This window comes from Chamaea fasciata, unplaced genomic scaffold (assembly GCF_029207755.1).
Source record: "Chamaea fasciata isolate MVZ Bird 193981 ecotype frontalis unplaced genomic scaffold, bChaFas1.0.hap1 SCAF_21, whole genome shotgun sequence".
NCBI classification, from domain to species: Eukaryota; Metazoa; Chordata; class Aves; order Passeriformes; family Sylviidae; genus Chamaea; species Chamaea fasciata.
In genome coordinates this window covers 10,582,311-10,595,876 of record NW_027094106.1, presented here as the reverse complement: position 1 = coordinate 10,595,876, position 13,566 = coordinate 10,582,311, and the positions used below count along the sequence as shown (strand labels likewise).

The window sequence follows — 13,566 nt, the reverse complement described above, 5'->3', positions numbered from 1 at the left end:
CTTGATTTGTTGCCATTTTATAAATGACTTGATTTTTATAGCTATGTCAAAAAAATACTGTTTTTTATTGTTTTAATGATTGACTATGCTTTGTTTGGATGTTTTTGGGGGAATTTGTATTTTGTCTGGCTTGGTTTGCTGATGCAATAATTGGTTTTGCAGATCTCTGTGCATGGCCTGGCCCTGGTCAGGGTCCCTCCTGCCCGTCCAAGCCCCCCCAGGTTTCTCGGGTTTGTTGTTTGGCAGAGGCACAGACTTTGTGCTGGCATCTTGCAGGGTGTTTCTGTGGCCTGGTGAACGGAACCTGGGGCGAGAAGACCAAGAGAAATGAGGTAGATTTGCTGCATGGGTTAATGTTTGTTAGTTCGTTCTGTCCTGACCACACTTTGCTGTGGGAACCGGCGGGTTTGGAAAGGGATAAAAGGGGATGTGGTTCCCTTCCAGAGCGCAGGCAGTTCAAGCAGCTTTGTTCCCTTTGACAGGGAAGCAATCTCTCCTTGTGCAGGATAAGGGCTTGCCGCAGGAGATCAGTGCGAGAGCTCGTGTCTGACAGTGAGACGTGCACCAAAGAACCCTCGTCCCTCAGGACCTTCCCGTTCCCCTTCCCGGTGCTTGGGGCAGACCTGTCTGAGGTCAGTGGCAAATCCCAGAGAGCCAGGAGAGGAGGAATGCTGTTGTGCTGCTCGCTGAATGTTCTGGTCCTTGCGCTGTGGTGTAGTTACTGCTGTGAATGATCTCCATGCTGTCTTCCTCTTTCTAAAACAAGTATTCCACAGTCCTTACTGCAGGCAAGAAGCTGCTGTAGCTGCTGTTCCCCTCGGGCAGCGTGGGAGGATGGTCCCACTGTGCCCGGCAGCTCCGGGAGGGGAGAAGGGGTGGCTGAGCACCAAACCTCGCTGCCTGGCTGTGTCCAGGGTGGGGCTGAGGCCCCTTGCAGGAGAACAGCATCCATACTCTGCCCAAACGACCTGCTGACTCTAGCAGGACTTCTTTAAGCCTGTTAAGGACTGGGTGTCAGGGCTGTAACTGAGAACATCTGCCTGTTCCATACTGTCCCCAGTTAAAACTGATCTGGGGGCAGGAGAAATGACTGCAGAGGTCAGGGGTCATTGTGCCTTCTGAGCAGGTGTCACTGGGAACTGTGTGAAGTCTGTTTATAAAGCCCCTGTTACCATTTGTTTAATTTTTCTTCCATGCATCCTTGAGTTCAGGAAGCTCTTGGCTGTGCTGCCAGCACAGCTCCTGCAGAGTGGTCAGACCTTGAAGGATTTAATTTCTTAGAACCCCATTTAAGCAGATCGTCTGTTCTCATCCCAGTGCACCATTAACACTGGAGGATTCCCCGAATTGCCAGGATTTAGTTGTCCTTTGTCCCTGCAGGTGCTTTCCCAAGGAGGCAGTTGTGTGCCAGTGTTTGAGTGTCAGGGTTGGGTGTCGGTTCAGTTTCTCCTCATCAGAAACTCCTCAGCGCTGAGTCTGTGCAGCAGGGTCACCTCCCTTCTGAGGAGGGAGTGTGGCTTTGCCTTCTGCAGCAGCGTAAGGAGGGGAAGGACTTGTGTTCCTGCCTTTTGTTACTGTTCCGACTCACGAAATAACAAATTCTCCTCATTGAAGGAGAAGGAGCCGGGTTGGGAATGAGCTCAGTGTGGGAGCATTGCCCAAGCCCCAGGGAGATGAGCTTTCTGCTGGGTTAGTGAGTGGCCCGTGCTGTATGGACTGGGGTGCTGCTGTCCTCATCTTCTGCTCCCTTATGGTTTAGAGCAAAGAGTGGCCCTGCCTTGCCCAGCCCTGGATCTTGGCCAGTTTTTCTTTCCCCTTGGAGTTGTGCCACGCTGTCTGTCTGATCCCCTTGGTGGGTGTTGGCCTCCCCATTAGGAACATCCCCCTTGGCCAGCCCAGGAGCTGCTCCAGATGTCCTGTGTACCCCTGCTCTCATCTGCCTTTTTCAGGGCTACCAGAAACATTTCTTGGGATTTTTCTTTTTGTTTTTTAAAGTCAGCAAACTTCTTTCTATTCTGTGGGAAGAAGAGCAGCCATAGCCCTTCCTTCTCCACCTCTGTTACTCCTGCTCAGAAACTTTGGATTTACACTGATGCTCTTAGAAATCCCGTTCAGTACTGTATGACAAGGGGCACTTTAGGAATGTCTCTCCTCCTTTGATACGTGTTTTCCCTATGGAGAAAGCTATATATAAATATATATGTACACTTGGGGATTCATAAGATCCAAGTTGTCCCCCCCAAAAAATCAATAAATATGAAGTTTACAAGAAATCTCTTCTGTTGTTGAATAATGTTAGTTATTGGTAACCATGCCACAGAAACAATAGAAAATGGGGTTTCTGCGTAGTAGTTTGAGAGGATTCTCTGTCCTGTCACGCCTGGCTCAGAGCCGGCTGGTCAGTGGGGATGGCTCTGCCCGGGGCCCTGGCAGCCCACGCGCTCCGTGTCCTGCTGCCAGCGGCCAAATCGTGCTCAGGAGCTGGACCTGTGCTTGGAGCTCAGCCAGCACGGCCGGGGTGTTTGCAGCTGTGTGGGCACAGGATCCCGGGATGGGGAAACCTTGTGCTGGGCTGAGCCTGCCTGTTCCTGCCAAAGCCACTTCCAGCTCGCCTGCCAGGGACGTGCAGGCAGAGGGCAAGGAACACAAACTGCTACTTTAAAATGATCCTGAAAAGAGCTCTTAACGCTGACACTTTAGATACAGGAATGTATTCCTGACCTCACCAGTAGAAATTAGCCAGATCTGTTGTAGTTTATCTTAGGAAGGGAAGTGATCCGATTTCCCATGTTCTCTGCAGTTGCTTGTGTGGGGTCCGAGGGGCAGCGGGTCGTGTGTCCCTGGGGGCACGGCGGGGGGCAGCTGCTGACCCACATTTCACACGGGGAAATAAGGGCTGGAGCCGAACTGCTGCCGCCGGGGTTTTTCTGCACGACTGTGTGTGTGTGTGTCCATCTGTCTGTCCGTGCTGGGGCTGAGCGCTGGGTGTCGAAGGCCAAAGGGCTCCAGTGTCACCACTGGGCCCCTGGCCACTGGCACGGCTGGGTTTTGGTTTCTTGAGCAGAGCTGGACAGAGGGACGGCCCTTTGCAGAGGCCTCTGCTCTCCAGACGCCCACGGCGTGTCCGGAGCGTTCACCATCCCACTGAGCCGCCTGCTGCTGTTGGGCTCCTTGTCTTTTCTTTCTTTGTTTTATTTCAAAGTGGCCTTCTGTAACAAAAGAAACAAAAAAAATGCCTTTGGGTGGTTTAGGTGGAGGTGAGGTGTCGCTGCTGTGTCGGTGTCGGTGTGGTTGTCTGTGCGCACGCCTGGTAGATTCCTGTAGACATGCAATGCAAGGCTTATTGTGTCTGGTTTTTGTATGTAGCCTGTGTCTTTGGACTGGTTTGCATCCTGAGGGCGTTTTTTGCATTTAAAGAAAAAAAAGAGAACTGTTCCAGGTTGCGTGGGGTACAGGGGGCTCTGGAGACCTCCCGTGTCCCAGGGGCTGGGGGCAAGGTGTCCTTTGCCCCTGTGATGATGTGGTCAGTGCTTGTTTGGCCCCTTTGCTTTCTGTGATGGGTATCCCGTGTCCCCAGTGGGGTGAGCAGCCTTGGCCAGATGAGCCAATTGACCTCTGCTTACCTGAGCTGGACTTTGGCTCAGCCTGTCTCGGTGTTCAGGCACTTGCTTCATGAGCTTAGTTAGGTACACGGCTGCTGCAGAGGGCTCGTGGAGCTGGTGTGGAGGTGGGCAGCTCTGAGCTCTCGCACGTGAGGCTCCTCTGAGAGTCGGCATGTTTTTTCTGAACAGTTGTTCATTCCAGTCTTACTTTGATTCTAAAAGCTATGGGGGTGAGGAGAGGAAAATGGTCATACTTATGACCATCCCTCGTTATCATTTGGGACAGATTAAAATGGATTATAACACTATCTTTAGGTTATTTCCTCCCTGAGTGAAACATCAGTTGTTAGAAGCGGATGTTTAGTGTTAAGGAAAATAGGCTGTGGATAGAGTCAGTCATGGCTTCTTTCTGTCCCTGTTATACAGAACTTGATAATGCAAACTTGAATTATTAAAATGCCAGCCTGAGCCCGGCACTGGGTGGGCGCCGTCTTGGCAGAGGTTGCCTTTGGCTGTTCCAGGCTGGCTCGCTCCATGCCTGGGGCTGCTGAACAGCGAAGGAAGGCCCCACTGGCCTGTCCCTGCACGGTCAGTGTGGGGACAGGGCTGTTCTGTGCTGGGATTTGGTGGCAGTGGGCTGTGGGATGTCATGGTGCTCCTCATCAGGACGGCATGGCTGGTTCTGCTCTAGCTCTGGATGAGGCCCGTTGATTCCCCCGTGTCTTGTGCTGTGAATAGGAATTTGAGTGTGAGGGAGCGCTGGGGCAGGAGCGCACTCGGGGAACGCCCGAACTCCCATCCCGTCTCTGCTCTGAGGTTGTCCCTGGCAGGCCGGCCGGCAGGCACGTCCTCCCCGAGGCCGTGCAGCTGTGGCAGGCACGGGCCCCGCGCTGGCTGCGGTGCTGCCCCGTGCCGGCGCCGGGAGCGCTCCGGCCGGAGCTGCCAGCGGCATCCCGGTGCGAATGCCTTACGGAAACGCCTTAACAACCCGAGCCAAAAGTGTGGTGGGGCTTGACAGAGCGAGAAATCGGGGACTGACTGCGACCGCCCCATGATTTATTGGCTTCTGGTCAGGCCCCGGCCTGGGCATTGCTGGGTGAGGAGCCGTGGTGGGAGCGGGGACCCCCTGCTCTGTCACCGCATGTGACCTCCCTCCCTCCTGCCTAAAGCATTTATTTATTTCTTTCATCTCGCTGTGCTCCCCGCGTTAGGAATGTGTCACTGGAGCTGCTGACTGTGAGCCCAGCCGCTGCCCTCGCTGGCCTGGAGCCCCCGGCCCTCCCCTGCACCTCGCAGGAGCCCCCGTCGTGCTCACCTGGGCAGGTGCAGTCTGTGTTTACAGTGAGGACGTGTCACTGTGTTACCAATTTACTGAAATACTGAATATTGACAAACTAGACTGTAAAGATTTTTATGTGTTTGGATACATCTGCTATGTGAAAAAGCAACTAATTTTGTACATATTGTATTTTTACTATTCAGCTGTACAATACTGGCTCTTCATGCTCCAGAATTTAGGTATCCAACATGAATGATATCCATGTAATAAGCACTTGCCTGAAATAAATATAAAACTGAAATAAACATGCACTGAAATCGGAAACAGGTTCCTGCATTTGCTTCCCTATCCTTTGCGTGCAGATCCCTCACTTAGTTTGTGGTTTCCCAGTTCCAAGAGCAATGCCTCCCTCCCTCCAGAGCCGCCGCCGCCGCTCCAGGTGCGTGTCACGGATCCGCGGGGCCGGAGCTCACCCAGGCCAGGCACGGAGCGTCCCGAGGGCCGTGTGTGTCCGCACCCAGCCGCGCTGCCGTGGCAGCTCCAGGAGTCTGGGAGAACTTGGGAAACGGTGCCCTGGCCTGTGCCCTTCTCCTGCTGGGGAGCCCATCCCCGCCCTGCTGCAGGGCCCGGGCCCCTCCTGTGGGACTCTGCCCGCCCTCCTGTTAGGCAGCTCCCGCCGTCGGGGTGTCCCTCCTGTGCCCTGGGCTGGGGCTGTGCGGGCCCAGCAGGACGGGCTGAAGAGCCCAGCCAGAGCTCAGGTGGAACTAACTGCTCACTCTCTCTCTCTCCTGCAGGTGCCGGAGTCCCGGGCCCTGCTGCTCCCTTGTCTCCAGCAGTGACGTGACGGGCGAGGACGGTCACCCAGCCCCGGGCAGGTCAAACCCCGCGGTGGCGCTGGGGACAGCAGGTCAGGGCTGGGGGGGCTCAGGCTGGGGGGACACCACGGGTCTGAAAAACTGCATTAGAAATTACTGAGACGGTGCAAAGGAATTGGTGGGGATGTGTGGGAAGGACAGGGACAAGAGCCAGCTGCGACCCCAGCTGTGCTCGGGTGCCCTGCCCTCCCCAGGCCCACTGTGCTGCGGACAGGTGAACGCAGAGGACACAAGGACACTGGAAGTTTTTTTAGGCCGTGGCTTGGGATGCACTTCCTAAAGGCTGATCCCTGTTGATAGGGATAAATACCTCATTAGCAGCTGTAACGAGCAGTGGCTGAGGGATGGCTGCACCCACCCCAGCACACAGAGGCCTTTGTCGGGCCTTTTTGTGGTGGAATGGGGAAATGTTCCCTAACTCCCCAGGGACTCATCTCCAGGCAGAGCTATTTAGCCTAAAAACCTGGAACACGGCTGCAAAACTGCCAGGAGCAGCCAAGCAGCCAGGTGAGACTGAGGAGGGATTCTCCCTGCTGCAGAGAAGACACAGCCAGAGGAGTTTAAAGGGTTTGAACAAGGACTGGGAGTGATGGAGGAGGATCTCTCCTGGAAGTCCGGCAGCTCAGCTGCATTCAATGCAGCTGCAGCACAATCAGGCCTAAAATTTCAGGCTGAAACTCTAACACTTGTTGTAAGCCTATTTCTGTTCCTGGGCTGGCTCAGGCTCAGCCAGTGGGTACATGCAAGCTGCCCTTAAAGTAATTTAAGGGACCTCAGGAGTCTACTTAGTGGTGACCTATTTATTGCCTTTAGCACTACAGCCCATGCAGCTCATCAGAGAAACATGAATTACATCTCACCCTATCCTCCCAGACAGCCTCATCCCTGTTCCCTTGCTGGAATCACCTTGGGGGGAGAGAAATTGTTCTCAAAGAGCTCCACAGGATGCCTTGATGATAAGTATTTATTCATAAGTTACATTTAAACATAAATAATTGAGCAATAAAGAGAATAATCTGCTCCCAACAAAAATAAATAATACACAACATTGATAAAATCCAATCAGACAGAATGTTCTAACAAATACAGCAAAGTTCACAGATTGGGTTTGTGTGAAACAGCTGTACAGAACATTCCCAACATACCAAAGGAAAATAGTGCAGTCTTATCTGTACATCCATCACTCCCTGGGCTCTGGGAATTGGAGGTTTTTCTCGCTCTTCTCATTCTTTTAAAAAATACTTTTTCAGTTTTCAAGTGAACAGACACACCTGGAGCACTTTTGGGACTGCAGAGCAGCCGTGGGGGCTGTGGAGGCTGGGCACTGCTGGGATGAGCTCAGACCTGCACACGGCCGGGAGCAGGGCCGGGAGCAGGGGCTGCAGGATTCTGTGCCAGGAGCCTGGCTCATAAGTATCCCTGGAATCTGCAGCTGACTCCATGAGCAAGAACCTCCTCCTCCCTCCCTCTGGCTGACCCAGAGGTACACTTCCACTTAGCAGCAACAGGCAAGTAGAGCACAGGTGAGAGTTCTGCCCCGTGCAGTGCTGGTGGGAGCCCGGTTCCCCCCAGCCCCTGCCACTCCCCGGGCACGGGGCCGGGGCACACAGAGCTCCACACAGAGCTCCACACCTGAGCAGGGGCTGCAGGAGCAGCTCAGAGCCCCCCAGCAATTCCAGCTCCTGCATCTGGCAGGGGCGGATCCTGCTCGCAGACGAGCGTCTGGTTTGTGTCTGCGAGTCCATGGAGACTCCCTCCTGAAAGCTCTGCAGGGCAGGGAGGAGCGTGCAGTGAGGGATCTGGAGGAGGCTGGCACTGCCATCTGCTCTCCATGGGATGTGAATCCGTGGCTCTGCACAGCACAGGGAACAGGAGCTGCCAGCGTGAGCAGGGTCCTGTCCATGGGCTGAAGCTGCTCACCTGAGCAAGGCGGAGCTGGGAGCGGGCACAGGGTCAGTTTGCAGAGCAAGGCAAAGGCAGGTCTGTGTGGGCCAGGGAGACTGAGCAGTGTGAGCCAGTCAGCCAGGGCCAAACTGGTGTTGTAGCTCATGACCTCATCACTGCTCACATCAACTGCGGCATTTAGGTTAAGGCCATTTTCCCAGCCAGGAACCTTATCAGCCTTAATCACTGCTAAATACAAACCCAAATGTTTTGGCAGCATGAGCTCAGACACATTCTCTTCCACGTTCAAGGCAAAGACAGTGAGTCCAGGACCATGCTCCTCCAAGGACCCAATCCAGTGCTTGCAGCAGTGGGCCCAGCCTTGCCTCCACGGCAGCTTCTGGCAGAGCACACAAGGTGCATCCAGCCTTTACAGGTGCAGTAAGTCAAAACAGAAATGTTGCAGTTTGTCAAATCCCCCCTTTCAACATCGCAAAGATGTAGGCAGATGTCTTCTAGAGAGGGAAACAGAGAATGCAAAAAGATTTCATCTAGAAATACAAAGTGAGTGTAACAAGGACTATCAAATACCAACCTCATCTGGTGAAAGGGAAGTTCGGGTTTTAAAAGTCTGTTACCGTCTCCTCACTATTTATTACATTACATGGAAGATGCAATTAAAACACCATTTGGAATTACAGTGCAAGGAATGCTCCGTCCCGTGGCTCACAGCGAGGCCCCAGGACAGCCTGTCCATGGTCACTTGTTCTCAATCAGTGTCTGCACTTTGTAGACGAGGTCTCTGGCTATCCTCAGGATCTCCGCAGCATCGTGGTGCTCAGCCATTTCTAAGAGACACAGACAAACATCTTAACTGTCCGCACCACCTTCCTGCCCTGGCACTGATATGCATGTGCCATTAGCATTAATTAATTACTGTAACAAGCAGCAATCCCAGGGCGTTCCAGGGGGTTGGTTTTGGAGAATTAAAGACAAGTGGATGAATCCCTCGTGGTGCAGGACCCGGCACTGAGACTCTGAGCTTAAAACAAGCAGGGGTTTGTCACAACCAGAACTGCACCAGACAGCCTCAGGAAGGGAGAAGGAGCAAAGTCTCGTTACTTTTATCAAAATGGCTCTTACCATTAAAAAACTTGATGATATCTGTGAAGTCCATGTTGTTATCACGGATAATCTCTCGATAAACTTCCACAAGTGCTAAGGCAATGAAAAGGACAAAATGTTCTGAAGAGATGTGCTTTGCTGCCCAAATAACTTCCCACACTGTAAATACATCCTCGTACAACAATTCTGAATGGGAATAAACATTACAAGAGCATCTGATTATTGAACTGACCATGTCCCTTCTCTCTCACCAATGTCTACAGGCCTCGCTCAGACATGAACAGAACCTGCTGCGTCCTTTTCCTCTCCCCCTCTCCTCCAGCCAACCCGTCACTTGCACACAGAACTGGCTTAAAGAACAATTACCACGGCCTGGAGGTGGGGTGGTGCAGAGCCAAGCCCAGGAAGGAACCTGACCCACAGTGACCATGAGAGCAGCACGGGAGGCCCGGGTGTTCTACAGGGCTGTGTGACAGGCTGCAGGTCTGAACGTGTGTCCAGGTGTATCTTGGCTTTGCAGCGGGCCTGCCAGCACCTACACTCTGCTGGAGTGTGCTTGTGCAGGGATCCTGGCACCCAGGGGTGCTCCCACACGGTACAAGGCACCTCACCCAAAGTGCAGCAGCTCCTGAGCTATGGCTGAGCTGCTCCTTGTTACCACAGGGGTGAGACAGGAGGCATCAAAGCTTACACAGGAGTGGGATCACCTTCTTGAGCAAACAGGCATTTGCACTGGGCAGGAACTCGGCTCCAATTACATCATCGGGAATTTGCAACTCCCCTTTCTAAGCCTGGACTCATTCCAGTGCTGTTTCATCTCAGAGCTGCATTGCCTTTCCTGGCTACAAACCCTCCCGTGATCCCAGCTGCCACTCACCATCCTGACAGACACTCACACCAAAACACAGAACTGTTACAGTTCCACACAACTCTAAACTACTGGCACAGAACATTATTACCTCTTTTAAAGTCCAGCAGGAACCAGCGATAGCAGAAGTAAAAATGAGTGTAATCTCCATTCTGGTGCATCAATTCAAAAAGTTCTGAGTCCAGAATCTAGAATGGAAAACATCAGCGATCAGAGGTGGTCTGAAGGCAGCCAGGGTCAGAGGTGCTGGACTCCCACTGTGCTCCTCGTCCCGTGGTCAGAGCAGCTGCTGAGCACAGGAAGAGCCCTTTGCTGTGTGTGCCAGTGCTGTGACGTGGGTGCCCTGACTCAGTGAAGCGGCAAACGTCCATCTCTGCCTCCACCTCTGCTCTCAGGCCGCAGCTCTCAGATCCACTTACAACTCCTCCTCCCCAGCTCTGAAGTCACAGCTGAACCCCACTCCTCAGAGCTCTCAGCCTTCACTGGTGAGTCCTGAGCCTCTGCCACAGCCTTGTCTTCTGGCAGATACCCTTACACCAGACTCACCTGGATGAGGGACCGCATGTTGGCGAAGTGTGTGTCCATAGCACCTCCATTGGGGAAGTTCTGGCTCATCCTCTTCATCAGGTGGCTGAAGCAGCTGTAGGCCAGCTGATCTGCAGGGACAAGGCAGACACTCAGTGCTGGCAATTGTGGGACTTCTTGAACCAAAATAATACAACTGCAGGGCTTGGGAAAAACAGGGTCTTCCCCTGTGCTGTTCTCTGACTCCCAGGATTTAGATGAAAGAGAGGTTGGTTCCTGACTGTGGACCATTTTTACTAGTTATGTTTCAAAGAATCCAGCCTGCAGTTGACTTTTCAGTGTCAGGAACTGCCAAAACACAATAATTTTACTAACTTTGGTAAAATTTAATCTGGAAGTCAGTGATGGGGCAGCCCCGAGACACTCTTGTTAGCCATTTCAACAGCCACGGGTAGAGGAAACACAAATCAGGAGCTGCAGGTTTGATTTGCTGGTGACCCAGCCCTGGTTAATGCAGACAACTCCCTCTGAAACAGCATTCCTAAGGAAAAACCCCACTAAGGACACCAGCATGTCCCAAAGGAAAATCCTTCCTACCATTGTCAAGAATGACCATCAAAGGAGCCAGGAGGTCACACATGCCTTGGACATAACCAACTTCTAGGTGCTCCCAGACATAGCTGTGGAAAGAAGAAATCCTTGTATTGAAGGCTGATTCCATATGTGAAACAAGTCCTAAGCAGCTGCTGAAGGTGGGAGTCTCAGAACCCTCTGACACTTCCCAGACTATTTCACAGCCCTTTACTGTTTGCTGCCCGGATGATACCTCTGAGCATGGAGGTATCATCCTGATCAGGAGAAACCCAAACCCCAGAGTACATTCAGAGAACAGTTCTCTAAAATAGGGTCTGTCACTTGAGAAATCTCAAATCTGCATTCCAAACTTGGACCCATGCTCTAACCTGCCATCCTGCCTGTTCCTCCTGGAAAGTTGTTTTAAATTCATTAGTGAGGGTTCTATTTGACTGTTATTTGCTTATTATTATAGTTTATAGATCATCTTACGGATTAGGACAAAAATGTGAAAGTAGTTGGGTTTACAAGCTCATTACCTGCACATGACATTCCGGAGCTTCTCCAGGTTCTCAGCAGTAAAATACCAGTAATTCCGGTCACATCTCTGGACATCTTTATCAATTCTGTGCAAATTTAAGGCAACAGTGTCCAATAACTCTATCTAGAACAGAAAAGTTTGAGTTAGATCTGCCAAGTTTACAGCATTCCCAGGACTCTGCAGATTTGCTCTGAGAATCACCAAACCAGAAACAGCACAATTACACTCTGAGCAGATGAGGGCATCGAAAAACTCAATTACTGTCAAAAATGCCAGGTAAAACACATTTGTTTTCACTGAGAAATATGCCAAGCCTGTCCTATCTCCAAATGGCTATTTCCAGCTAAATAACTTCAGCAGAGAGAAGCAAAAACTATGCTGCTGTTTGACAGCAAGAGGTGGTGGCATCTTGAATCTAGATTTAGGCTGTGGTTCAATGTGACTAGATAGAGGTTTTAGCTTGATTTAAATAACACTAGAATCTTACAAGCAGTATGTTGTCCACATCCCCAGGCCCTGGAAAGTTCTAACTGCTAGAAATGTACCACACTGATTGTCTTGCCCTCCTACTTAAAAAAAAAAAAAACCCACCCAATTTTTCTTGCTGCCTTATTTCCAATCTAGCTCAAAATCCACATGAAAAGATTTGGATGTAAAAATCCTCAGTTACATCCCACCAGCTGCAGTTCTAGTTTGGGACTCTCTCTCATTAAATCCTATCTGAAAAAGTACCAGTGTTTGCTAAAAAGGCAATGCTGTGCAGAGAGATGATGGCACTTCAGTTGTGACCTACTGTGTAGGACGCAGCGCAGACAGAGGCGACATCCACGAAATAATCCACCTGGGAACACAGCTGCTCCTCCGAGACAGAGTCCTGCGCCTGCAGCGCCCCGGCCTTGGGCCTCTGCACGCGGGGCGTGCCCGGCTCAGTCCTTCCCCCCTCAGTGCCGCCTTCCTCCTCAGCCCCATCCTCGAAGGAGCCGCCCTGCCCGTCGTCAATGCTGGACAGGATCCCCGAGGCCACCGAGTAGTTCCTGGAGGACGGCAGCCCCGAGTCGGGCGAGTCGAACTCGGCGGCCGCGGACGCCGGCGCCGCCGTCAGCGCGGGCTCCTCCTGCCCCTTGGGGTCCTGCTCCACCGAGTCCGTTTCGTCCACAGATATGAACACCTGTGACATGCAGAACGCACACTTCAACAGCAGCGGTCATCTGCTCTCTGCTGGGTCTGACTAAAGGGCCTGCAAGGAAGAGCTCTGGAGAGCTGTTCCTCTGCTGGGAGGGGATCTGCCTTCGCAGGTGAACCTCAGAGCCCCTTAAGCATGAACAGCTGTAGACTTATCCAGAATTCAGGCCTGCTCCTCACTCTAACACGGAGACACCACAGCTCCAATCTCCGCCCAGGATTCTGGAGCTGTGCCAGCCTCCATCTGCCTCCCAGGGCTGCGCCTCTGCAAATGCTGAGCACTGCCCACTCCAGATGGTGAGCGGGAAGGGAGTACCTACATCATTGCTGATGGTGGAGTCCCTGTGGATGAGCCGCTGGACGTGGCTGTCAATGCTGCTGCCCGACGAAAACTTGGCCAGCGTGGCTGAATGAGACTCCTTCTCTCGCTGCTTCACAATGACCTCGCAGGCCTTCCACTCAGCCATCACCTTCTGGTACCTCAGAGCAATGTCTGCGTCCACCTGCAGGCACAGACACATCTGAGACACTGCCCTGCTTGCCAGAAGGCGCTGACACTGGGAGGAAACAGGAGGGAGAGTCCAAGGCAGGTGCAGGGTCTCAGACTGAAAGCCCAAAGGATGCCGAGGCCCTCTCGCTGCAGCAGCACATCCTTGTGACTGGAGAGGAGTAGTCAGGTGTTGGGTATTAAATGCAGAGAATTAATAACACTGTAGGCACCAGAAAGGATCCATAAAAGCAGGTGTATACACCATCGACAGCACTGGGCCACTGTGACAGTGACCCAGGATGGAACAAGAGATGTCACGTGAAAACTCACACGGTGTCAGATGCAATGTACAGAGCAAGTGCTGCCTCTACCTGTATCATCCCTAACTCCATCACACCAGCTCCTCTGTTCCAGCTCTAAGGTAGCCCCTGTGAAGAATTCCAGGTCACACGTTTATAAACACTAGCCTGTGCAGTCAGATCCTGGGAGAAACTTTGGAACACCAGCTCCTGCCGCCCCGTCCTGTGGCTGCACTGTGCATGGCCAAATCGATCTGCACCGGGCACCGCAGGAATAAAACAGATCTTTGTCACTGGTGGCTTTCTCTTTTGAAAGACAGCCT

At 52.4% G+C, this 13,566-nt stretch overlaps 1 protein-coding gene across 6 annotated transcripts in view; it reads right to left on the bottom strand.

The window, feature by feature from the left end:
• Positions 1 to 6,702: 6,702 nt before the first annotated feature.
• SGSM2 (small G protein signaling modulator 2) overlaps positions 6,703 to 13,566 on the bottom strand; it is a 38,363-nt gene continuing 31,499 nt past the window's right edge. For 4 of the 6 annotated variants that reach the window (XM_066201852.1, XM_066201856.1, XM_066201853.1 and 1 more), the window contains 8 exons: positions 12,775 to 12,957; positions 12,066 to 12,440; positions 11,271 to 11,395; positions 10,756 to 10,838; positions 10,180 to 10,289; positions 9,725 to 9,821; positions 8,784 to 8,951; positions 6,703 to 8,488 (listed from right to left, as the gene is read on the bottom strand). In XM_066201852.1, coding sequence (XP_066057949.1) covers positions 8,400 to 8,488; positions 8,784 to 8,951; positions 9,725 to 9,821; positions 10,180 to 10,289; positions 10,756 to 10,838; positions 11,271 to 11,395; positions 12,066 to 12,440; positions 12,775 to 12,957 — 1,230 coding nt within the window. In that variant the 3' untranslated portion in view covers positions 6,703 to 8,399. The other 2 variants (XM_066201855.1, XM_066201854.1) reach the window with 2 other exon arrangements.